The sequence below is a fragment of the Neovison vison genome, chromosome 9, assembly GCF_020171115.1.
Source record: "Neovison vison isolate M4711 chromosome 9, ASM_NN_V1, whole genome shotgun sequence".
Classification (NCBI taxonomy): Eukaryota; Metazoa; Chordata; class Mammalia; order Carnivora; family Mustelidae; genus Neogale; species Neogale vison.
The window spans coordinates 17218845-17246235 of NC_058099.1; the positions used below are offsets into that span (position 1 = coordinate 17218845).

General features: G+C 41.9%; 1 protein-coding gene across 1 annotated transcript in view; it reads left to right on the forward strand.

The window, feature by feature from the left end:
- ASTN2 (astrotactin 2) overlaps window positions 1-27391 on the forward strand; it is a 736372-nt gene that overhangs the window by 539869 nt on the left and 169112 nt on the right. Inside the window, exon 16 of the mRNA XM_044265036.1 lies at window positions 15144-15409. Coding sequence (XP_044120971.1) covers window positions 15144-15409 — 266 coding nt within the window. The remainder of the gene's footprint in view (window positions 1-15143; window positions 15410-27391) is intronic.

The following is a 27391-nucleotide window of genomic DNA, read 5'->3' on the forward strand; positions in this document are numbered from 1 at the left end:
GGATCAAAATGTCTATGTGTTGTACTAGGTCTCCTTAGTCTGTAATAGTCACATCTAAAATTTTGCCCATGCCATTATTAGTTGAAGACATTGACTCATTTGTTCTTTACAATTGTCTATTTTGCATATTTAGCCAATGGCTCCCTCTTTGTGTTGATTTGTACTCTTCTCCTAGGATTCATCACTTTTTTTGTCCCATGGACCCATTTTGTAGAATGATGAAGACTATAGACCCACTTATATTAGCATCATTTTTTTTAAACTCATAAAATTAAGTTCAGGGAGTCTACAGAAGAAAAACTATATCAAGTTAGAGTTATCAAATTGTTTTTAAGAACATATCTGTTGTGTTTTATATATGTTATTATTAATTATTAATGATAAGATCCAATGGAAAATCTAGCAACTTGTAATTACTAAGTAGTATGGAATGTAAGTATTTAGAAATACTTATATTTCTTTTTTTTTTTTTTTAAAGATTTTATTTATTTATTTGACAGAGAGAGATCACAAGTAGGCAGAGAGGCAGGCAGAGAGAGAGAGAGAGGAGGAAGCAGGCTCCCTGCCGAGCAGAGAGCCCGATGCGGGACTCGATCCCAGGACCCTGAGATCATGACCTGAGCCGAAGGCAGCGGCTTAACCCACTGAGCCACCCAGGCGCCCCTATATTTCTAAATATTTAGAAAAAAATGTAATTTATAGCAACTGTAATGTGATAAAAATGTAGGTGACAAAGTCCTAGGAAGTGGTACAGTGCTATAGTTCATTGTCTGCATTCATAATTTAAGGAAATGCTAAATTACATTTCAGGATACTTAAAATAAAGATATATTGTTTTCCCTATACAAGTTCACAGACCCTTGAATTTTATCCATGGATCCAATGAACATCAGCATACAGGCCATGCTGTGTGTGTCCTCTGGCATCATATTAAGGTACTTAGTTGTCTGGTTTACTATTTTAAGTGATACTAGGATTGATCAGCAGGTCAGGTAGTATAAGTCTGATCCACTGATTAGACATTTTTCCATCAACCTTTCTCCTAATGGAGAGAGCCTCTCCTAAAGGCTCTAGGATTCATTGATGATAGCTGTCTAGATTTCTTGTTTTATTAGAGCTTGCAAATGGCAGTTTCCTAATTCTGTCATTGTTTCTGCCTGCGGAATTGCCCTAAAGAAAAAGGTAGTTATCCCGAAATCCAAGTCATAGGATTAAAGCTTGATTAACTCAATTTTCAGATAATGACCTAGTTTCCTCACCATCCCCAATGGTGATCAATAGGCTTTGTTTGCTTTTTGGTTTGGGGTTTTGGGTTTGGCTTTTGGTTTTGGTGTGAAGTACATTGTGAAACTTATTTATTTGATCTATTTCAATCAATTGCAGTCATTATTCTCTTTGATGTTCAGTTTATTCAATGTTAGGCCAGTGTGAGCCCCTCTAGATGGGCTTCTATGTCCTTTTGAAATGACCACATTAGTCTTTGGCAGATCTCTCTTTTTGGCACGGCAAGATGTCCCAGGCTCAGCTTGTACCATACCTATTCCAGAGTTGGACTAAGGAATTTTTCCAAGAATCTTTTGTGTCTCTTAGTGGGAAATGGTATTTCAAAACAAGAGTCTGGGCATAAGAATATTATTGCTATTAGATTGCCATTATTTCTAGGTCTTTTCAGTGGCAAGAACTATGGAACATTTATTTTTTAAATGATAAAAATGAATTATGAGTTTATATGATTTCCAATTGACATTTCAGTGTACAGAATTTTCCTTACCTTCTTTGACTTTATACCTGGGGTAGTTAGTTGCTTTTTACCCTTCTGATTTTAGTTCCTAATGATGGTAAGGTAATGGCTTGTTTGCTCTAGTCCACAATCAATACATAATAGTTTCATAATAACCATACTGATATTATGGCTAGCAGTAAATCCATTACATTTAGTCTTAAGATTTATTTGCAGATCATTTTTTTCCCTTTGGAATATTTCTCCCTAAACATCTGCAATCAAATACTGCATTTTAAAGCCACTTAAAATAATTATTTTCTCTGTGTAGTTATGCCAACATATTGATATATAGCTAGTTTTTTTCCCCTCAGTTTGCATATAATTCAATGATTGTTTTTGTCTTTCTTGATTTAAAAAATGTATAATAGTTTATGTGAGTCCAAACTAAAACTCATAAAAAAGATTCACTTAAAAAAAAAAAAACTTTGGCTTCTATCTTTGTCTCCTTGACCCTATTTCCTTGCTCCCTCTGTGGTTATCCTTTTTTTTTTTTTTTTTTTTTAGTTTTGGTTAATTGTTTCAGTGTTGCTTAGTGAAAAATTGTATCTATCTATCTAATTTGTATATGGATGACATATACATATTATATAGAAAGCTATTCATATAATATACATATATTTATATTCCTTTCTTGTACAAAAGAAAGCACTATAAACACTGCTCTTTGCTTTTTCCATTTAATTGAAATATATTTGTGGTTACTCCGAATTACATATAAAGATCGTCCTAATTCCCTTTTAAGTACATGGACTCCACTCTGTGGATACACCATAGTTTTTCAACCAATTACCTATTGATTGTCCATAGATTCTTATTTTAAGGTTTTTATTGCTAATCAGTATGATGTAATGGGCATAAGTAACAGAAATTGCACTTTAAATTCTCAGAATTTGTAACTGTCTAGCCCTGAATCTCTAATAGTCTAGCAGATTGGATACAGCTTAAGATAGTGGAAAAGTGCTTGCAAGTAAGACAGATCAGAATGGCTTGACGTCCAGGTCACTCCAACCCCTGATTTCATCTCTGTGAGCTTCCATTTCTTCACCCCTAAGAAGTAGTAAGGGGTGTGCCTGGGTTAAGCATCAGACTCTTGATCTTAGCTCAGGTCTAGAGTTCAGATCTTAAGGTTGTGAGTTCAAGCCCTGTATTGGACTTCTTAAAATAAATGCATGTAAGCGTGAATGAATGAATGAATGAATGATGATAAGGAAACCTACCTCTCACTGTTGTTAGGACTAGTACAGACCATAGGAGACGAAGTTTGCAAAACAAATAGAACATCTGACCTGGAATATATCCCCGTAAAACATAGCTATTATTAATATTAGCAATATTCCTTATTCCTCAGCAATAAGACAGGGAGTCCCTACTGGGTCTTAGCCCTTTACTGGTATTCTGTTTTATATTTTTGATGGGTGTGCTCATTTGCACAGCTACAGCAAGGAGGGATGCCAATGGGAGAAGTAACCCACTTTGAATCTGTTCTTCAAAAGCACTGTCTGTCAATATGTTTAAAGATGATCTTTTAATTTGAGTATTACAATTTCAGTGGAAATAAAGAGTTAGAAGTAGGACAAGACTGGAGTGTCCTAGGAAATGACCAGAGAGTTTAAGTTTGTTTTCTGTTGTCTCTTCACTCCAAATCCTCCAACTGACCCCACCCAAGGTCAAACCCTCCTTGATGTTCACATCTGGCAACCTCCCACGGACCCCAGGATGGCCTGGCATGCCTGGTTGGCTTGTCTTCTGCATCAAGGTCATGCCCAAGCAGGGTAATCTGGGAGTCTCCATCGGAAGCAGGTTATTGACATCCCACAGAGACCTCCAATTCCCTGAGCTCTGCCCTGAATGATTCTTTTTGAGCATTTCATCCTTCACCTGTAACCTAAGAAGCTACTGGAAGGAGGAGAAAGGAATTCAGGAAGAACTAATCTCAGAATACTTCCTGGAGGGGACAAGTTCTGAGCAGAGTTTTTAAGAAAGAGGGAGGATGGGATCCCAGTAGGTGAAGGCAGGCCTCCTATTAATGATGCTTCTGTGTTCCATTGGACAGAAAAGAGGCTTTGGAGTCATCTTGAATATGTAGTGGACTTCGGCCGAAGTCTGTCACCTCTCAGAACCTCTGTTTTCTCACTTGTAAAATATGGCTATAAAATTATATTCCTTGTCCAAAGCACTGTTATGAGGAGCCAGTGAGATTCATAATGTCTTGTGCTTGACAAAGATGAATAAAAGCTCAGGAAACGTGAATTTCCCCTTTTCAAGCACTTATCCCACCACATCTTAAAAATATAACTAGGATACGGTGCCTGGGTAGCTCATCCAGTTAAATGTCTGACTCTTAGTTTTGGCTCAGGTGATATCAGTGTTGTGAGCCTGAACCCCACGTGGGGCTCCACACGGGGCTTGGACTCTGCTTGGGGTTCATTCTCTCTCTCTCTCTCTCTTTACCTCCATCTCTGCCCCTCCCCCCTGCTCCCTTTCTTTCAATCTCTTTCTCGATCTCTAAAAAAATAAAATAAAACATAAAATTAGGCTGTTATGAATACAATAAGAGCTGAAATTTCTTAGTGTATTCATTATCTCAAATTCTAAGAACTTTGCATTAGTATTGGTGATACTAGCCTTACTTTGCACGTAATAGGGCAGAGTCTCTGAGAGCTTGTTATACGCAGGGCCTCGGCTAACTCGTAAGTTAGCTTTTGTATGAATTAGGAAGTACTGCTCCTCCATTCGGATTCGATCCTGTGGGCACAGGCACGACTAGTGGGGCAAGGCTGGATTCAGTCCCCGCTCGCCCCCTTGCCCCGTCACTGTTGGGCTGTACACAGCTGGCATAGTTATACCCAGAGTCCCTGGTCTCATGGCAAAATTCCACTTAGATTTGTCTTACATTCAGACCACATCCTTTCCAATGTTTCCTGGGAATTCACTTCTTCCTACTTCTTATAGGATCCTGCTCCACTGATGATCTTTTCTCTCTATCTTATCTCCAGTCTCCCCCTTCTCCTCCTCTTCTGGGTTTTTGTTCCTAAGGGATACACTGAATCAGGTCTCTGTACTTGGGTGCCAGTAGGAGTGGAACAAATCACTGTTCGTAATTCCACCCTTTCAGCACCGCCCGCCCCTGCCCCAACCAGTGCCTGGCTCCAAACCTGGCACTGAATAGACCTTCTTAGCAAATGCTTGTTCAAAACCCTGATAGTCATTACGCTAGGCTTCCTTGTATGGAAGCCAAACCGTTACCTGTTCTACCTACTGTCCTCGAAGCCTAGAAAGTTACTTTGCACACGGTAATCATTCTTTGGCATGGAAGAACAACTTTTTTTTCCCTCCAAGAGCAGTCATCTTAAGCCGGCACTAGAGGGCAGCAGGAGATCACACATGGCCTTTTTTCTTTCTTTCTTTCTTTCTTCTTACTATTTTTTTTTTTTTTCTTTTTCCAGTTTCTCGTTACCGGCAGCAGCCCACCTTATCTCACTAGAGACAGGAATAAATGATAAACTTCGGTGCAAACTAGTCCCTTAACATCAAGAAGATAAAAGTCGGGGAGGGGAGGGGTATGCCTGGTTATGCCTTAGTCTGTGGGAAGTCCCACTTCTGGGTCCCCTGTGCTATACTGGGATTCTTCACTCTGCCCTTTACTTTCTTTAAGACAAATACAACAGAGTCATGCTGGTATGATAGTACTTTAAAAAAAAAAATCATCCGAAGAATTCTAATTTGCAAATAAATGACATCAGCCACTACTATGGGGTACTAGGCAGTATCCAGGGGTCCTTCTCCCTGCCAGGCAGAGAGTATGACTTTCTGAATATTTAACTGCTTTCCCAGAGATTTAACAGCTTTCGCTAGAAATAGGTAAGGTTATATTGTCACTTGTAAGGTGATACTACGTCACTTTGAGCCTCAGTCTCCTCATCTGTAAAAGGGGGTAATGATCCCTACTTTGTAGCGTGACGGCAAGAACCGTATGAGATCAGACTTCTCAGACGCAGGTAGGGCTGCGTCTTTTACTCAGAGGAGTTCAATGAGGAATTAGTGTCCCTGTTTTACAAATGAGGAAACCAAGTTTGGCTTGCCTAGAAGGATCCTAAATCAGGTAGGCTTAACTCAGTAGCTCTGGATTTAAGTGTGCAGTTCTACCTTTGTCTACTGAATTGTCTACCTTGGTCTGCTGTGTTCCACTAGTTAGGAAGTGGGTAGTTTGAGGAGGAATTCCTGACTGTGGTTAAATCACCAGCAGGTAACCAGGGAACATTTACAGATCCAGACTTGCATAAGAATTGAATAATGCTGAGGTGAAGACCAAGGGCTAGAACAGATAATTCCTTTTAATTTACATTCAGTTAGCCAACTTATAGCTAACCATTAGTTTCAGATATAGTGTTCAATAAATTATCAGTTGCATATAATACCCAGTGGTGATCACATTATGTAACCCCCTTAATGCTCATCACCCAATTACCCCATCCCCCTAACCACCTCCCCTTCTACAACCCTGTTTGTTTCCTAGAGTTAAGAGTCTCTCATGGCTTTTCTCCCTCTCTGATGACTTCCCATTCTATTTTCCCTCACCTCCTGTACGGTCCTCTGCCCTGTTTCTTATATTCCACATATGAGTGAAATCATATGATAATTGTTTTTTCTCTTATTAACCTATTTTGCTCAGCATAATACCCTCCACTTCCATCCACATTGATGTAAATGGTAAATATCCATTCTTTCTGATGTCTGAGCAATATTCCCATGCATGTGTGTGTGTGTGTGTGTGTATATATATACATATACATATATATATATTTCTCATTTGTAAAATATTCCTAATTAGTGTCCCTATTTTACAAATGAGGAATATTTGTATTCCTCAGGTGCCCTTTTGGATCACTTCATTTGTATCTTTGGGGCAAATACCCAATAGTGCAATTGCAGGGTCATAGGGAAGCTCTATTTTTAATGTCTTGAGGAACCGCCATACTGTTTTCCAGAGTGGCTGCACCAGCTTGCATTCCCACCAACAGTGTAGAAGGGTTCCCTTTCTCCATATCCTCGCCATCCTTGCCTCCCATCCTTGTTGTTTCCTGTCTTGTTAATTTTAGCCATTCTGACTGGTGATTGTGATTTTGATTTGTATTTCCCTGATGCCAAGTGAAGTGGAGTATTTTTTCACATGTCTTTTGGCTATCTGTGTGTCTTCTTTGGAGAAATGTCTGCTCACGTCTTCTGTCCATTTCTTGACTGGATTATTTGTCTTTTGGATTGCTGAGTTTGGTAAGTGCTTTATAGTTCTTGGATACTAGCCCTTTATCTGATATGTCATTTATGAATCTCTTTTCCCATTCCATAGGTTGCCTTTTAGTTTTGTTGACTGTTTTCTTTGCTGTGCAGAAGCTTTTTATCTTGATGAAGTCCCAATAGTTCATTTTTACTTTTTTTTTTTTTTTTTTTGCCTTGCCTTTGGAGACTTACCTAGTAAGAAGTTGCTGTGGCCAAGGTTGAAGAGGTTGTTGCGTATGTTCTTTTCTAGGATTTTGTTGGATTCCTGTCTCACATCGAGGTCTTTCATCCATTTTGATTTTAATTTTTGTGTATGGTGTAAGAAATGGGTCTGGTTTCATTCTTCCTTATCTGGCTGTCCAGTTTTCCCGGCACCCTTTATTGAAGAGACCATCCTTTGTCCATTGGCGATTCTTTCCTACTCTGTTAAAGATTAGTTGGCCATAGAGTAGAACAAATGATTCTTTTTTTTTTTTAAAGATTTTATTTATTTATTTGACAGACAGAGATAACAAGTAGGCAGAGAGGCAGGCAGAGAGAGAGGAGGAAGCAGGCTCCCTGCTGAGCAAAGAGCCCTATGCGGGGCTCAATCCCAGGACCCTGGATTGTGACCTGAACCGAAGGCAGAGGCTTTAAAGCACTAAGCCACCCAGGTGCCCCAGAACAAATGATTCTGTTGATGCTCTGGACACCCTAGAATTTGTAAATTCCTCATTGGTTCTGTTTCTCAATGATCCTCCAAATATTCCAAGATTTAGATACAAACATTATCAACATTTTTCAGATGAGAAGAGGTTAAGTGACTTGTCCAAGGTCACCCACCTGGCAATGGAAGAGGTGAAATTCAAACCCAGGCAAGTCACTGTACTAAAGTCGCCCTTCTGCAATCAGGCTTATTAACTTGTGTACTTGGGAAGGAAGCTGTGAATTAGGCTAGATCAGGAGATCATTTGTCCTAGGATTTAGCAGTTTTGTAGACTTGTCTTCTTCTCCTTCTTCTTCTTCTTTTTAAAAAAGATTTTATTTATTTATTTGACAGAGAGAGATATCACAAGTAGGCAGAGAGGCAGGCTGAGAGGGAGGGGGAAGCAGGCTCCCTGCTGAGCAGAGAGCCCAAAGTGGGGCTCAATCCTAGGACCCTGAGATCATGACCTGAGCCGAAGGCAGAGGCTTAACCCACTGAGCCACCCAGGCGCCCCGACCTGTCTTCTTTTTAGAGTCTCCACCGTTGCCCTCCCTTCCGTGCCTTAAATATGCCTGCACATGTGTGCACGTGCACCCTCCACCCCCACATACACACTTACCTGTACTGAGACACGTAAACCTTATCAGAAGCCACTTGAGACTGTCCCACATTTCCTGGCATCAGGAGTTCATGCACCTTGTCAGGGCATTAATCTTAGCATGACTGGCAGGTAGGGGGCGGGCTTGAGCACCTCAGAAAGAGTGTCCAAATAACATGAAGTGCGTAGCTCTGAGTCTGGGTCTGATGCTTAGGAGGAGAAATGGAGTTTCAGGATGGGAAGCCGCCTAGACTTAACAGAGCTGTCCCATATGGAACGGGAGGCCTAAAAACGTAGTAAGTTTTACATCATTAGAAGTTTCCAAGAAGAAGTTAGAGGATGATTTGGTGCTGAACGAAACATTAGGTGGGATTTCTGAGTAGGTGACCTTTAAAATGCCTTTTACCCCCGAGATGCTTTAGCCCATGGAAAGGGGTGGGGGAGCCCGGAGGTGGTGGTGTCTGGGAGTGGCGGGAACAGAGAAAGGCCAAATGTTTGCAACAGAGACAACTCATTGTGCAAGAGTGAGAATTAGTGCTACAAGCTATCCTTTGTACATCAGTCAAGTAAGGTTAAGACCATCTACCTTTGAGGCTATGGTGATAAATTGAGAGAGTGAGTTTGAAGTCTCATAAGTGTTACAGGAATGGAAAGGATTCAAGGGAAAGAGGCTCATGTGCATCTATTCCTTAATTCAGATATTTGCCTGCAAGCCCTCTACTCTACATCAGAGAGTGAACCTGTGCTGGGATGCAAATGATCGCTTAGAACAGGCCAAGGTCCTCACTTGAATGGAGCTTACTTTGGGAAGAGAGATGCTGATTGAACTAGCCCATTAAAATAAAAAGTGAGAGAAGCACACATAGCAAGTTCTCCGAGAGGCAATCTTGAGGCTCCTTCTTACAGACGGGGATTAGAAGGTAGCATGCCCTATTTGTCTCACCTGGGGTGCTGGAAACCCTAAACAGGAACTCACTGCCTGCCTCAGACAAATCTCTCCTAAATCCCTCCTGCCTATTCTCTGACCTTGTTTTATTTCCTTATTCTGGCTGAGGTTCTGGAAGTTATGAAACCAGTTAGGATTCATCTCCTTTGTAAGTTCTGCATATTGGGGCTCGGTTTGGGGATTTCATTTCTATTCCATCTTGGTGTCTCAGTGGAAACTTCAGTTGTAACATCCTGTTACAACAGCGGGACTAAGAATTATAACTACCGCAGCAGCAACAACAGCAACAACTAATGGGGATCGAGTGCCTAACCCTTGCCAGGCACCTTATCTGATCCACACAAGAACTTGTCGGGTTGGTGCCGTGAGTTAAGAAGGGTGCACTGACGATGCAGGACCTTGACTGTCAGGCTGGGAAGTTTGGATTGGACCCTGCACAGGGGCAGACCTCGCTGATGGCCTCTCAGCTGGCTACTTTCCCTTTGTTAAGGATATCTGTGTGGGTCCTTGAGTCAGGCCTCAGAGCAGTTGCTTTCCTCCGACAGGAGACAGTAAGTCCGCCTAAGAAATGATCCCATTTCAGCAATTCCTGGGAGGCCATGGCTGTAATAAAGGCCATTCTTTATGATATAAAAGTCTCACCCTCTTTCCCCCACCCTTAACGTTTCTAATTTGAGCCCCTCTGGTCCCTGTGGAGTCTTTAAATGCTTCAAGTGCAAGCCTATTGCCAAGGCAAGCCTGTCTGACTTGGGAGGCAGCGCCCTGCACTGTTGCCGAATATTGAACAAACATTCGCACAGCTTTGGCTCTCCCAGGAGCCCTTAGTCTGCTGCCTTTGTTTTGTTTTCTGGATGAGGGCAAGCGGTGCCATCACCTCCTGCCGGAAAGCCCTGGCTGCCCTCCCAACAAGGAGTTGTCACTTCAACTGAGGCTGCCTTTTTTTTTTTTTGGTGGCAACAAAATAATACCCAGCAGGAATTTGGGAGGAGAAAAAAGAGAGTTCAGTTGGCAGGTTCTCAAATGAATGGGTTGTAGTGTCATTGGAACTGAATTGGGCTTAAAACCAGACATGATCCTATTTTGGAAGCATTGTTCAGAGGGATGGGGAATGTGAACAGAGGATAAGTCTCTTCAAAAATGCTCTTTATCCTTGCCTGTTAAAGACAGCCTGTTTTAACTGAACTCTCCCATCCCCTCAATGGCAAGGGCCTATGTGAAAACCCAGAGGAGATCAGAACAACTGGCAAATTGATCAGCTATTCATCTGTAAACCTTCCCATTGAGAACGCTAATTTTACTTTGGGAAGAGGTTGTCACTTGATTACAAGCCATCAATTAATTGTCAGTCTTGAAATTCACAAAGCTTGGCTCTTAGACTTATCAATGCTCTGATAAGATAGCTTGGTGATCAGGGTCTTTAAATATATATCCAACAAATATTTATCGAAACTATTACTGAATGCTTAATGTGTTCCAGGTTCTGTGTACAATGGATATGGAAATCAGCACAACTAACACTGTCTTTGTCCTCTTGGAGTTTATAGTCTGAAGACATTGAGAGATGATGGATAGAACAGAACAGTATACTACAAGATTCTTTAGTATGAAGCCCTATATAGGTTGGTGGCATGGGGATGGAGTTCAGGGAAGCCTTTTCTGAAGAACTGGCAATTGAACTAAAGATGACTTTAGGCACAGAGTGAGGTTGGATCAGAAATAATTAACTTTCACAATTGTGATGTCTACAGAGGAATAATTAATGGAATGGTTAATGGTTTTCCCTGTTGTAACTCCCATCCAGACCATAATTTAAGCATGATACAATCTTTACAAAAAGGATCATTGTTATTAAATGCTTGGAAGATAGACATAAATCTATTTCTTTGTTTAGGTCTCAGATTCTTCAACTGTTGAGCAATGGGGTTAGACCAGGTGACTCGCAAGTGTCCTCCTTTTGCAAAACCAGCCTTAAGGTCAGCTATGAGTTCTAGATTGCTACTGCAAGGCAGTTGGCAGCCTAGACTATGGGCTTTTAACTCACCAATTGAATTGATAGACTGAAAAAAAATAAAGATTTATTGGGAAAAAACAGAACAGCAAAGATCTATAGCCTGTTTTGTTGTTAAATGGTTATATCTTTAACCTGGTAGCTATGAATGTTTGATCAAGGGAATTTTTTTTTTCCCAGCACCACATTCCATTCCCAATTAAATTATATGTATATGGCAAGATGCTGTGAGAAGTAGGCCATCTATGTTTTAAAATATGAGATTGAAATAGTAGTGTAAGTGTAAATTGGTTAACAGAAGAGATTGGGACCGTGTGCTGAAAGGAACACTAACTCAACATACGACCTTGGAAGGTGTTTCTTTGGGACACTATTTCCACTTGCTCAAAATAGGAGGGTGGATGGAGTGGGAGAAGATATTTGCAAATCACACTACAGACAAAGGGCTGATATCCAAGATCTATAAAGAACTCCTCAAACTCAATACCCCCCAAACAGATAATCATGTCCAAAAAATGGGCAGAAGACATGAACAGACACTTCTCCAATGAAGACATACAAATGACTAGCAGACAGATGAAAAAATGTTCATCATCATTACTATCAGGGAAATTCAAATCAAAACCACATTAAGATACCACTTTACACCAGTTAGAATGACAAAGATTAACAAGGCAAGAAACAATAAATGTTGGAGAGGATGTGGGAAAGGGGAACGCTCTTACACTTTTGGTGGGAATGCAAGTTGGTACAGCCACTTTGGAAAACAGTGTGGAGATACCTCAAAAAATTAAAAATAGAGCTATCCTATGACCCTGCAATTGCAGGGTAAAAAGAAGGGCCATCTGTACTCCAATGTTCATAGCAGCAATGGCCACAATTGCCAAACTGTGGAAAGAGACAAGATGCTCTTCAACAGATGAATGGATAAAGAAGATGTGATCCATATATGCAATGGAGTATTACTCAGCCATCAGAAGGGATGAATACCCAACTTTTGCATCAACATGGATGGGACTGGAGGAGATTTTGCTGAGTGAAGTAAGTCAAGCAGAGAGAGCCAATTATCATGTGGTTTCACTTACTTGTGGAACATAAGGAATAACATGGAGGACATTAGGAGAAAGAAAGGAAAAGTGAATTGGGGAAATTATAGGGGGAGATGAACCATGAGAGACTATGGACTCTGAGAAACAAACTGAGGGTTTTAGAGGGGAGGGGAGTGGAGGGATGGGTGAGCCTGGTGGTGGGTATTAAGGAGAATATGTATCGCATGGAGTACTGGGTGTTATACATAAACAATGAATCTTGGAACACTGAAAAAAATTTTTTTTAAATGGGAGGGTTGTACCAGAGTAGCATTTCCAAATATATGATTTTTCAATAGTTTTTGAAAGATGGTTTAAGGGAGAAAAGATGCCCCGCCCTATTTTTTGTTATTGGAGATTCACAATTTAAGTGTATCAATGGCCTAATTGATTCCAGTGTTTTTACTTTAATCCATTATATTGCTACATTCCTGTGTGACCAAAGATAGATTTTGAGACTCAGTTGCCCCAGCTATAACCTGGGCCTGGAGCACAGGTCCCCAAACTTATTCAGGTAGCAAATATTTTAGGCTTTGTGGGATATAGCATCTTTTTTGCAACTACCCAATTGTGCCATCATAGTCATACACAATACATAAATGAATGAAGATGCCAGTATTCCAATAAAAATTTATTTACAAAAAAAGGCAGAGGGCTGGATTTGACTCACGGACCAGTTAATTTACTGACGTCTGGGTCAGAGTGTGAGTTAACTGCCCCCCTAATGTCCTTGAATCTCTGACTGCCCTTTGAGCTTCTCCCCTCAATGATTATTCTCTCCCAAGTTCGAAGTCACCCTTCTCCAAAACTATCCCTCCATCCTGCCCTTCCAAAAGTCATCATCATCTTCTTTCAACTTGTCTGTATGTAGGACTGTCTCTGTCTGCCCAGCTGCTGAGATGCCTTCTTCACAGCTTTGTTTTGTTTATCTTAGTAACTACCCTTCTTTAATCCCCCTGAAGGATTGGTTAGTTGGAATTTGCCTTGTCTTCCTCCCTCAGAGCCTTTGATCTGATGCTCATAAGCATTTGCTGACAGCCAGACAGAAAAGGTGGAGCCCAGATCCCAGGCCCGAGGGCCCAGAGAGTAATGAATGAAGGCTGCATTTATTTGTATTTCTAATTGGCAAGCCCATTTCCAGATCAGCTGCATGTCACTGCAAGCTGAGGGCTAGAGCAGGAGGTAACTCTACTTTTTTCTCTCAGGCCTTGGTGCCCAGGACCCCTGTTTCCACTGAGGCAGGAGCATGCCTTAACTTTACCAGCCTTGAAAGAAGCTGCTGTCTGGGCCAAGTTCTGCCCCTTATTGCAGAGCCCCCCCCCCCCCCCCCGTTTTGCCACCCGGATTATGCATTGCACAAGTTTGAGTATACCATTCAAACAGTGTTTGGTGCACATGGAACTCTCTGGGTTGTACAAATCCTTTTGCTTTTCAAGCTTTTTTATATAGTCATACACCCTTCTCTTCTTACGAAGTCTTACATAGAAGGCCAGTCAATAAAAGAGATACAAGTAGAACTGCTCTCATTGAAGCTGAAATGTGGGTTTCGAGTTCCATCCACCCAGTTTCCCTCTTGCCCTCTGCAGTCATCTGTTGAGATGCTGCCTGGGATCCACAGAATTCCTCAGAATCATTTCAGAACCTCTAGACTAGATCATGAATGTTATTCTAGCTATTCAGGTTTCTATAATCTCCCTCTCTGATTGAGTCACAAGTACTTCCCTAGCACTATGCTAAACACTGAAGCAGGGCTTGGGGAGTGGGAAGCAGGAATGGGAGACATGGTCCCATCTCCAAGAGTAGATTATATCACCAGAGAGGTCAGCAGAAAATGGGATGAGAAAAGAGCTTAACAAGAATTGGTATTATAAACAGAAATACTTAGAGAAGAAGGGCTAAAGCAAGGAGAGAAAAGACTTCCTAAAGAGGGTGACGATGGGATGGAGCACTGATGGGTGGTGAACATTTGAAGAGGCAGAGGAGAAGAATAAGACAGGTGAGCAAAGACAGATGTGGGAAATGCTAGTGGTATGGATCAAGAGAGACAGCACAAAATGGAGCATGGGTAATTAGATCTCAGCATGCACATGACGAAGGCAGAAAAAGAAGTTTGAACAAGGGACAGATGAACTCAGACAGAAAGGGGAAATCATGAATGATTTTCCAAATAGGTCCACCTCCTTCTGTCTCATTTACCACTCATAACTGTTTTAGTGAGTATTATAACCCCATCTTACAGAATGAATCCTCACAGACCTTGGGGTATGAGGAGACCTTCCCAAGGTAGCTTACTATTATCAAGCAGAATTGGGATTGAAATGGAAATTGACTTTAGCTGGTGTTTCCCCCATTACATGAAACTTCATGGAAAATATAGGACTGGGGCAAGTTTTCAAAAGAAAGGTAGAATTTGTTTAAATTGACAGTAGATAGGAATTTCTTGTTGAGAAAAGATCTTTGATTTGTTACATCTTGCAGGGTCCTTAAAAAGTCCTCTTATCTAACCAGTCAACTTTAAATATGGAAAGAGTGAGGCCCAGAGAAAGTAAGGGGCTGCTTAATAGGAAGAGTAAAAAAAGACACCATTCTGACATCTGAGTCATCAGGCTAGTGCTCTTTCCAAGACATCATGAGGAAACCACTCTGTCATCTTTTTTCTTTTCCATGGGATACTACCTCCTTGGCACATTGGACCCTATGGGTTCAAGAGTCTGCCCTTTTGAACAATACTGAATTCTCTCTTTTTCTCTCTCTCTAGAGACCACAGAGCTGGGCAGCAAGAAGGAACTCAAGTCCATGCCCTTCATCACCTACCTCTCAGGGCTGCTGACCGCCCAAATGCTGTCGGATGACCAGCTTATCTCAGGTGTGGAGATCCGCTGTGAGGAGAAAGGCCGTTGTCCATCTACCTGCCACCTTTGCCGCCGACCAGGCAAGGAACAGCTGAGCCCCACACCAGTGCTGCTGGAAATCAACCGTGTGGTACCACTTTATACCCTGATCCAAGACAATGGTACCAAGGAGGTGAGTTCCCCTGATACAGCCACTAATTCACATCTAAGTACCAGTCTTCCTCCCTCTTGCCCTAGTGGCCCCTTTGTCCATTGGGATGGTCTTTCATCACCGTCATGGTGATGGCTGACATTTATTGATCCCTTACCATATTTTAAGTACATATATAGCTGTTACAACCAATAAATCCTCTAATCTCAATGGCTTAATATAATAGAAGTTATTTCTTGAAGTTATTTCTTATTATTTCTTGAAGTTATTACTCTGAGAAGGGGTTCAGAGACCCATATTATTCTATCCTGTGCCCTTATCAACCTGATGCTTCCACAGTTGCTGTGGAAGAAGAAAGTACATGGGAGATCGTATGTGAGAAGTTTACGTGCACCAAGCCTGAAAGTGACAAATACCATTTCAGCTCCCTTCCACTGGGTCGAACTCAGTCATTGGGCACACCTGTCTGCAAACAAAAACAGGGAAATATATTCTATCTGATGGTCTGGGGAAGAAGATACATGGGTTTGTTAAAAACCTAAAGGTCTCTGCCTCAATATTATACTTGGATTATCCCATTTAATCTTCCATCCAGATCTGATTTATGTGTAAATATTGGTTTAACGTACATGAAATTGCCAGCATTTGATCATTTTCTTATTTATAAAAAATGATAATTCCAGGGACCCCTGGGTGGTGCAGTTGTTTAACTGTTCAACTCTTGGTCTTGGCTCAGGTCATAATCTTGGGGTCATGAGATGGAGCCCCGTGTTAGGCTCTGAGCTCAGCAAGGAGTCTGCTAAACTCTCTCTCTGCTCCTCCCTGTGCACATGCTTGCTTGCTCTCTCTCTCTCTCTCTCTCAAATAAATACTTTTTTTAAAAGATTTTATTTATTTATTTGACAGAGAGAGATCACAAGCAGGCAGAGAGGCAGGCAGAGAGAGAGGAGGAAGCAGGCTCCATGCTGAGCAGAGAGCCTGATGCGGGGCTCGATCCCAGGACCCTGAGATCATGACCCGAGCCAAAGGCAGCAGCTTAACCACTGAGCCACCCAGGCGCCCCAAATAAATACTTTTTAAAAAAATGGTAATTCCATATGGTTCATCCTAATGTCATGTCCACTTTACAAGTGAGGAAACCTTGAGGATGTTTACTGATTTGCTCAAAGTTGGTCTGCTTCAGAGCCTAGGTGATTAATTGTGAAATTACATCTCCTCTTTTTCCTCTTCCTGCATCCTTCATATCCCATGGCAGCATGTCTGGGCTTGAAGAGACCATATAAATGATTTGTTCACTGGTTTGCAAAATTGTATTCATGGAACACTTTTTCTAAATGCAGTCTTTCAGGAATCCCAATCCATAAAGCCAAGAATAGTGATGCTACTCCTTCAGTTAGGGAGAGGAAGGTGGATAAAGCTTCTCTACTTTGTCCCCAGTCTTCCCTCTGCAGCAAATCTCTCATAGCCCTTGGCCCAAAGAAGATGGTCTGGTAGATCCCTGACCAATACAATCAGGCTGCTATGGATTATGCCTTCCTACCATAGTGTTCTATTGGACTGAGTGCGAGAAGGTGGTAAATGGTCAGGTAGGGCTTCCTAGAGGAGAGAGGGGGATGAGAGTAAGGACATGGGGAGAGTGTCAGGTAGATGACCAGAAGAAGGAGAGAACATGATCTGTACAAAGCCTAGAAGGCATCCCATGACTAAGATGAAGAGATAGAAGGAAAGCAGAGATGAGGCCAGAGAGGTCCGAAGGAACCTGCTCATATGGGTTATTGTAAACTACCTCATTGAATTTGGATCCCATCTGAAGGGGAGTGAGATGCATAGGATATGCAGGACATATTCGATAGGGTTAGATTCATGCAGCAGAAGGAGTCCTCTGGAAATAGCCCAGATGACTGTCAGTAGGAGAGCAGTTAAATAAGTGCACAGTGGAATATACATGCAGTGGAATAATCTACAAGAGACAAAAACAAATGAACTAGAGTGTCATTAAATATGAGATGAATGAACATAATATTAAATGAAGAATGTAAATCCCGAAGATACATTTTATATAGTGTGATACCATTTCCCCTGTTTTAAATTAAAACAGATGCACGCCAAATACACTACATTTTTTGAATGAATACAGTTGCTATAAACTATTTAAAAAAGGAATCAAGGAAATGGTCAACATAGGATTCAGGATAATGACAGTCTTGAGTCGGGGAGGCAATGGCACGAGGGAGCCCTCATCCCATGGAGGTATCATGTTCCTACCTGGCATTTGGGTGGTGGATTTGTGGGAGGTTTTTTTTTTTTTTGAAGTATTAAAATTAGCTAGTTAATGAACACAAAGTAGATGAATATATAAAGCCTAACCATGCATGGTGCTATAATGACCTTGAGTCACGAGCTAAGCCTCATGGATGATCTAATCCGATGCGTCAGAGGTCTCTGCGCTAACTAAAACAAAAAGTCAAATATAAATAAATCTCCCCGCTCTGGCTTCAGGGTGAGAGTTGACTGTGAAGATGCAAGTGTGGAAAGAGAGACCTGTGAGGAGGCTGTTGAAACTTCCAGTGAATACCAAAGATTGTCTGACCAGTATTCTGTTAGTGTGGATGAGCAAAGCCTCATGGTTAGCTGCATGGGGCCGAGCTCCCCAGGACTTGGTGGGGGAGGTAAATGAAAATCCTCATTTACTGCTTCATAATCTTGGCCCAGTGCTGCCCTTCTGGGCCACACTCCTCTCATCTGTAATATGGCACCAGCCTAGCTAAGTCACAGGACTTTTGTGATGTGTTCTTGGCCCATGTGGTAGCAAGAGGAGTGGCAGTTCTCTTCCTCCTTGCGTAGGAGTCAGATTCCCCCATGTCTGGATTCCATGCCAGCTTCCTCAACATGATCAAAACATCCATTTCTAAGGAAATCCAGGGAGATGTTTTCAAGGCCAGTTGGTGGGATGTTATCAGAGAAGCCCCAGTGCGAATGCAGTCACTAGATGTCACTGTTCTCCTGACGGGAGATTTGGAATTCTTAGAGCACTAGTCATTCATTCATTCATTCATTCAGTATTTGTAAGTACTTACTATATGCCCGCTACTATGTCATGGCCTGAGAAGTGAAGTGGACAACGAGTAGACTTGGTCTTTATCTTCATAGAGTTTACAGACTTGTGGACCAGACAGGTATTAGTGAAACAATCACACAAATCAAGACAGACTGCAAAGTACCAAGAGAAGACCAGGTCAGTGGGTTGAAAAGCGTGTGTTAAGAGGTCTTGTGGAGTTAGGTTTGGCTTCTCTGAGGAAGTGTCATTTAAACTGAGTTTTGAGGGGTCAGGTACATAAATTAAAGTAGAGGACTAGATTTGGCGGGGGTCGGGGGAGAGGGGGAGGAGCCAGAGCACGAGTAAGGTTGAAGACCCAACTCCTGCGAAGGCCTGAAGAGTGAGCAGGCATGGCCCATTTCCCTGAAAAACTGAGATCCCATGGGGCAGGGGCCAGACTAAAGGGCAGCTCCATGAGCAGTACTGAGGACCAAGAGGCAGGACCCGGCGAGGCAGAGCTGCAGAGGCTATGGAGGTGAGGAGTTTGGCCCCAGCAGTAGGAAGCCAGAGAAGAGTTTGGGCAGGTAGACAGGCAGGAGTGTCATCTTCTCGGCTACAGGCTGTCCTCCTCTTGGTCATCCCCACTCAGAAACGTTAGAGCTGGCTGATGAGCTGGCTTCCTTGAGGCTCCAGTTTCTACTCCCTGGCCCCAGATCCCAATGGCAGGTCCTTTTAAAGGTGCATGACAGCCTAGGGGCTGTGCTACATTAGGCCTTTCCAGTAGAGCAAGGCTAAGGTAGGAGTGGGTGGGATAGGCCAACTGTAGGTGTGGAAATTATGTGGAGGAGGGCAATATGGCCGCTGAGTGAGGCTGGTGTGATGGGAAGGCGGCCACCGTCCCTGGGATCATTGTTTTCTGCCTCCTCCCCAGACCCCATCACTCCGCCCAGGGCTCCTCCATCTCTTCTCATTTTTCTGAAGCCAGGGGTGATGGACACATGGATAAAAACACAAAAGAATCTTGGCCTGGGCTCTGACACTGAGACACAAGGCTGGGGCAAGTCTTTGTTTCCCTTGTGGGTTTTTCTTTTCCTATCGGAGAAGGCAGAGAGACTGAGTGAGTTACTTTCTGAGTTTCCTGCAAGAGACTTTCTCTAAGTGGAAGCAGGCCGCTCAGGCTTTGTGCTCTCCTTAGAATCCTGCTTCGGTCCTCTGTTCCCTGTGTGATGCTGAGTGATTTCTCCAAACCTCAGTTCCCACATCTGTGAAATGAGGTCCTTATGGAGATCAAATGAGTTCATGAGTGCATAGTACCTGGCACATAGCATGTGATGGACAAACATTTTCTCTAACAATGATAAAAACGATGTTTATCTAAACTTGACCCTTCTTTTTTAAATGAGTCCTTTGGTATGTCCTCTTCTAAGTAGTACTTAATAACTTTACAGATGCCCTAAGTGCTCGGGACATGACATTTTAGAGTAAGAGCTGTGTTTTTGCATGGGAAAGGTCACCGGTTAACCCAAAAGTGCAGATCATGAATGGAGGGATTATAAGAACATTTTCTTACTTTATAAACATTGCTGGAGTTCATATTCTGTTGGTAAGGGATACCACAGGTGGAGTTACACATGTGTAAAAGGATTTTCTTCTCCTACAGACCTCCCGATGCAGAATGGAACCATTTTTCTATGTAAAAATTCCTGACTCCTTGGGTTATTTGAGGTGCTCAGTCAACTTGAGTCCCATCTGACAGCATGGTCAGGGAGTGTTGGTGAGGGGTGTGATTTGCATGAGGTCTATGAGGCAGTTCTGGCCTCTGATTCTGGACCAGGGTTAGAATGTGCCTGGGGACCATGAGACACTAGATCCTTTAACAGTTGGGATCTCATTGGGTCCATCTCCATAAATGCATGCAAAAGATGATGCCTTATACTTCCGTCAGAAAGGAGTACTTCATTGCATGTTATGCTGTGATTTAAAGAACAAGGAAAGCAGGAAAAAATTCTTTGTGATGGACAGTTTGATTGATACATAAACCTCCTCCTCCACCTGTTAAATGACCCCACATAGCCCAAAGCTATAGCGCAGCTAGTGCTTAATGTAGAAGACTTCGTGTGGCTATTAACTTAGCCTTTGGGTGAGGGAGAAGAAGAGGCTCCGGTAGGGGAGACAGGATGGTGTCAAGGTGAAGAGCTAGACAGAGCTGGATTAGAAATTCATCTCTGCCATTGACTACTGGGTGACCTTACTTTTACTTATTTGTAGAGTACGCATATAAATCTCCATCCATGTTGGGGTTGGGAATTCTCTTAGGAAGAACTAGAGGATTGGGACACCTGGAATCTGAACTAGGTTCTGTCCTTGACTCTTATATGACATTGGACACAAGTGCATTGTGTTTTGGTCTTTGTTTCTTTATCTGTATAATGAGAATTCTGGTCTCACTTTATCCCCTTACTATCTCTTGGTGCTGTGATAGGGTCAGACCTAACTTTTACCCTGAAAATAAGGGAAATACTTTGAGGTTAGAAGGGTCATCCTGTGACCTACAATTTATTTCCCATCCAGAGACAATAACAGTTTTATCCTTAAATTAATATTAGGAAGAGGAAGATGTACTAGGGCAGTGACAGCATTTATGAGTAGAAGGGGATATTAAAATCATATCCTATTTATTTTACAGACCAGCTTTTTTATTTTGCAAATAGTAGAAATAAGACCTAAACATGAGGAATGGTTTGCCCTTAGTCACAAAGCCAGCTCTGAATTTGAAGTAGTTAGGCACAGTTTTTGTTCTCAGCAGTGTCTTTCATCTCTCTTGAGAGTTAGTTTCCTCATCTGTAAAATGGGTAGTCATAACTTTCCCCACAGGGCTCTCACACAGAAAGATTAAGACACCCAGACACCCTTTGCTAGTAACTTGAGGACTGTAAAATACTCTACAGATGGATTCTTTCCTAGTGCTCGGATCTCCTGACTTCAATCATGTGAGTTTTGTTTTGTTTTGTTTTTTCTTTTTCTTTTCATGCTGCTCTAGGAAGAGCCATGTATAATTTTGGTCTTGTTGTGGTTGTCTGACCTTCCAACAGATCCTCTCTCTCTGCCAGAAGGACTTGTTTGCTCTATTTACACTTCTTGGCTCTCACTGAGAAGAGAATTCCAAATGACTGTTCTTTGAAAAGAAATTAACAGCAAGATCACCCCTCCCCCCACCATGATTACCACCGCCACCGTCACCTCCACCATTATCACAAGCGCCGTCACCATTACTGTAGCATCATTGCCACCATCTCCTGGCCTTGGGTGCTTGGTGTGTGCCAGATTCTGTGCTAGGAAACAGGATAGAGAAGGGGAATAAGACACAGATTGTGCCTTCAAGGAGCTCATAGTCTAGTGGATGAAGCAGAAGAGCCACATAAGTAACTATAATTACTTGCATATGTTACATCCATGCATGACTTATTTTCAAATAATACAATTGACATTCCAACAGTGTTAGGAAAGTGGGAGAAAGAAACTCAGAGAGAGTCTGGAAAGGATTGTTGGGGCAGGCAAGGTGGATATGGGCCGATCATGGAATAGCTTGAGGCAAGTCTGTTGATAAGGAGAATAATACCATCTACGAGGTGCATATCACAGGCCAAAAACTGCACCGAGGGCTTTACATGCTTTATCTCATTTAATCATCCAACACCTTATGAGGAAAGTACTATTATGATCTCTATTTAATAGACGAGGACACTGAGACTCAGAGAATCTTGAACCCAGTTCTATAAAGTTCCAAAGCTAGCCTGGGTCAGAGTTGGAAAGCTGTGACCCAGGGGTGAAATCCAGCATGCCACCTGTTTTTATAAATAATATTTATGGAATGTAGCTATGCATTTGCATATCATCTGTGGCTGTTTTTCTGCAACAACAGCAGGGTACAGTAAGAGCCACAGAACAGAGTATGGCACACAAAGCCAAAAATATTTACTTTTGGTTCTTTACAAGAAAGTTTGACAAACCTTGGTCTAGACCAAGGAATATTGGAAAGGAAGGGGAAAGAAAGTTATGTCAAATATCATATGCCAAACATATAGAACAGAAGATCAAAACTCAATAGTTCCTGAATGCTAACTCTGTGCCTGGCATTTTTAAGTGCTTTGTGTGTATTAATATGCACTCTCTCTATATCAGTAATATCTCACTCTATCCTCCTTACACATTTGAGTATGTACTTTAATGCCCGTTTTACAAATTAGAAAGCAAAACCTGAAGCTTTACAGAGATAAGTAATTTATCTAAGATCACATAGCTAGTGACTTGTGCGGTCAGAATTCAAGCTTGGAATGACTGTCCCTAATGATTATGTGCATGTTTTTGTTGTTAAGAGAGAGAGTGTGTGTGCAAGTGGGGGTGGGGGAGCAGAGAGGGAGAGAGAAACTCAAGCAGGGTCCACGTTCAGTGCTGAGCCCGACTCAGGGCTCAATCTCATGACCCTGAGATCATGACCTGAGCTGCCATTGAGAGTGGGACACTTAACTGACTGAGCCACCCAGGTGCCTCTAAAGCTTATGTGTTTCATCAGTTACTCTGTAGCACAAAGTCTGAGAAATTAGGAAGAGATCAAATTGGAAAAATGATGTGCAGGGGGCGGAGCTGTGGGCAGCTTTGAATGCTGCATCAAGGGAGTTGGGAACCATATAAACAATGTGGAGTCTACCTTCAAGATAGGGATCAAAGGAAAGACATCACTAAATGTGACTTTGAAGGGCACCGGCTGACTCAGTCAGTGGAGCAGGCAACCCTTGATCTCAGAGTTGTAGGTTCAAGACCCGTGTTGGGTGTAGAGATTACTTAAAAGTAAAATCTTAAAAAATAAAAATAAATGTGACTTTAGGTGATTGACTGCAACAACCATTGAAGGGTGAGTATCAGCGACCAGAGCTATGTGGAACTAGAGGGTATTATACTAAGCTAAATGCGTCAATCAGAGAAATGCAATTATCATATGATCTCACTGATATGTGGAATTTGAGAAACAAGGCAGAGGATCATAGGGGAAGAAAGGAAAACATGAAATAAGATGAAGCCAGAGAGGGAGACAAACCAGAAGAGACTCATAATCTCAGGAAACAAACTGAGGATTGCTAGAGTGGAGGGGGAGGGTGCATGGGGGGCTGGGTGATGGACATTGGGGAGGGTATGTGCTACGGTGAGTGTTGTGAATTGTGAAAAACTGTGGAATCACGGACCTGTACCCTTAAAAGAAATAATACATTGTATGTTAATAATAATAATAAAAAATAACCAAGGGTATTAATTTGGGGACCGCAGGTCTCTGATATTGAAGGGTCTTTGGATCTCTTCTCAGAAAATTATGCCAAATTATATATTTTCAAATTCTTTTTCCCAGCAAAAAAGATCCATGCCATCCACACATTTCCTAAATGTTCTTGACCCAAACATTGTAGAAGACTTATATAAGATGACCAGTTAGGGTTCCCTCTACAGAAGTTTATCTATGAGATGGCTGGGAGTGTGGGGACTCAATTCAAATAATTTTAGCAAATATTTATGAGGGTCTCCTCTAGGTCGGGCACTATTCTGGGCATTTGAGATACATTAGAGAACAGAACAGACATATATTTCGACCATCTGGAGACTTAATTTTTACGGGGGCATGGTTGGGAGACAAAAAGCAATCAGAATAGTAAATAATATTGTATATTAGAAGCTGAAGAGAAAAAAGGAAAAAAAGCAAAGCAGAACAAGTGAGATCAAGAGTACCTAGTGGGATGTGGGGACTTGGGTTTCAGAGGGTCCCCAAGTCCCTCAGAATCAATCAGGATGGAGATGGAGAAGGCATTTGTTAAAAAGTCAGGTTCTTGGCTTCATCCTACGATTATTTTTCTCTGGTGGGGTGAGGCTGGGAATCTTCATTTTCACAAGCTTCCTAGGTGATTCTGAAACACTCTGAGCTTGAGAACCACTCACTAAAGCCATGGTTCATATGTCTCTTTCATTCTGAAGTTCCTTCAGGGAATTCCTTGTTTAGGGATTAGGAAAGTCAAGTACTTTTAATCTGGCCTAAATCTCCGCTATTGTGGGGCCACTTCCTCTCCATCTCTGTGCATTCTGAGGAGGTGCACTGGCCAGAAACCAGACTGTCAGGCAGTCCTTGGCAAGAGGGAAGATCAAAGAAAAGAGGGAGAAATAATCCATGTATTACTCAACACGCTCATGGTCAATTACAAAAGAGGAACTTAATGCTTGGCTTGCCTACTTGCAAAACTGGAAAACGTAGCTCTTTCATGCGACCAGAAGACTACCAGCTTCAATAAGACATCAGAGACATACAGACTTAGCAAATGCAAACATTTCTGCATGTCAGAGCACAGGGCGTCCTCTCCCTACCCCTGCCCTATAGGACATTGGATTCAGTTAGCAAATTTGATAAAAAAGGGAATGGTATAATGTCTTTCCCTTGTACTTTTAATAACAATCATTTACTGAGCACTTCAGTTGTGCCAGGAACTCAGCTCAAGCCCTTTATTTACTTAGCTCACTGAACCCTTTCATGAACCCCATATGATGGGTATTATTATTGTCTTTATTTCCCCATTGTGTAAACTGAGGCATGGAGAAGTTAGACTACTTGTCCCTAGTTCCTAGAAATAGAACTGGTAGAATCATGGTTTGGCCTGTGTACTTGAGCTTTTTTCTCATTTTGCTATACTCTCTATTAGCTACTTCCCTTCAACTTTTTAAATGATCATAAACCAAAGTCTAATGTATATTGAAGACACTGTCACTACGTATTACCTTCTCCAGCTATGGTATCTTCATTTCTTTATCTAATTTCCAAAATTTTTGAAAAAATTGGCTACTTCTACTGTCTATACTGATTCACTTGCATTCATTCCAGGGTTGAACCCCTTCATGTGATGGAAGTAGAATGGCTTCTCATTTATAAGTCTTGCAGACACTACAGTTGCCATAAAAGACTGCCTTTTTTGATAGTGTTTTCTATCTCAGTTTTTTTATTCTGAAACCACTGAGATATACTTGATACTTTTTTTCCTTCCTACACTCATCCCCCCCAAAACTACCACCCATTATCAAATCCTATAGTTTTTTTTTTTCTTAAGAACTTCTCAAATAACTTCATTTTTACCCAGTTTGGTTCAAGTTTTGCCTGGACTATTGTAATTGCCCCCCCATTGGCTAAAAATGATCCCTGCTTCTTCTAGTTAATTTTCTTCCTTGTAGACAGAGTGAAATTTTCAAAAACTAAAACATACTTTCATCACTTTTCTCATTCAAACACTTAACTGCCTTCCAGTTCCTTAGGATCAAGACAGAGGTGCTTACTGTGGCCTGCATGGAGCTCCTTAGACTGGCCCTTCCAACTTCTTAAAACTCATCTTCCTTGCTTCCTTGCTTCCTTGCTTTCTGTTTTCTAGTCACTGGCAATCTTCCAGTTTCTCGAAAGGCTATATTTTGTCATGCCAAAAAGTCTTTGCAAATGCTATTCCCTCTAATTGGCATGCATGTCACCCATCCCCCTCCTTTTCTGAGTTAACTGCTACTCCTATACCAGAATGCCACAGAAGCTTCCAGGTTTGATAAGCTCCCCATTTATTTATGTACTTTGAGTCCTTTTTTATCTTTCTTTCATAGCGGTTATCAACGTTTCTAACTATTATTATTATTTATTATTATTTTTTTAATAGAGAGTGAACACTTGCGAATGGAGTAGGGGTTGAGGGAGAAACAAAGAGAGAAACGGAGAGAGAATTTTAAGCAGGTTCCATGCACTCACACTCGGGCTCCGTCTCCCAACCCTGAGACCGGGACCTGAGCCAAAAGTGAGAGTCAGACACCTCACCGACTGAGCCACCAGGAGCCCCTCAGTTTCTAATTATACTTTTATGTTTTGTAATTGATTAATGCCTGGGTCTCCTCCTCCTTCACATTTTGTTATTTTATTTTATGATGACAGATTGCCAGTGAGGGAGGAAGAGCAGGTGAACTCAGGGATGAAGGCATTAGACAAGCATGTAGTGCAACCCTAGTCTACTTCTTGATTCCTTTCTGCTTCGCTTTGCTAATGTAGCGGACTCTGTGTTTGAACATTCCCAGTAACAGCTTGCTTAGTGACCCCAGGCATCCTGTTTCCCTCACTTCTAGAATGTCTTTCTTGATATTGAGTCAAACTGTTGTCTTCTACATTGCGGGGGGTGAACTCCACGAGACCAGGGTCTGGGCAAACATTTGCTCAACATTGCACCAACACCTTCTGATATCGTGCCTAGCTCATAGAAGAAATTCAGTAAGTTCTCAATGAGACTAGATAAATGAATGAGTGGAAAGTGAATGAGTTACCAATTTACTTTCATATACACTGGCCCCCTTAATCCTCTCAGGAGGCCTATGATGGTAGCAGGGTTTATCTCCATTATACAGATAAGGAAACTGAGGCTCACAAAGGGCAGCTACCCCCTGAAGCCTGAAAGGGCTAACACATATCAGAACCAGGGCTGGAATCCCTTTCTAGTTCACCCACAACCACTCATCCATCACATGATCATGTAGAGACTGCCCCAGCCAGGGCGGTGCTGGGCTTTCAGGAACAGAGCAAGCTGTAGGCCCCATCCCTTCTGGAGCTTAGCCCTGTTCACTGGGGGCTCCTCTTGGGTCATTAGACAACTTCACTCAGCAGTGATGCAAAGGACCCAGAAAGAATTCACAAACAGTTCTACTCTCTCCTCTGTTTCTCTCTTAAGAACCAAAAAGTTGTTCTAGATGTGTCTCACAATTCACCAGGCAGATGCAGCTGAAAGCAGCGTGAATTTGTACGGTTACAGAGTCAGTCTCCGCAGTGCCTTCTCTGGTCAACAGAGTGATGTTATCCCTAGTGTTTCTGAGTGGAAGGGTTCCAGTCTATAAACTCAGGTCCAGGGAGGAAGAGAAAACCT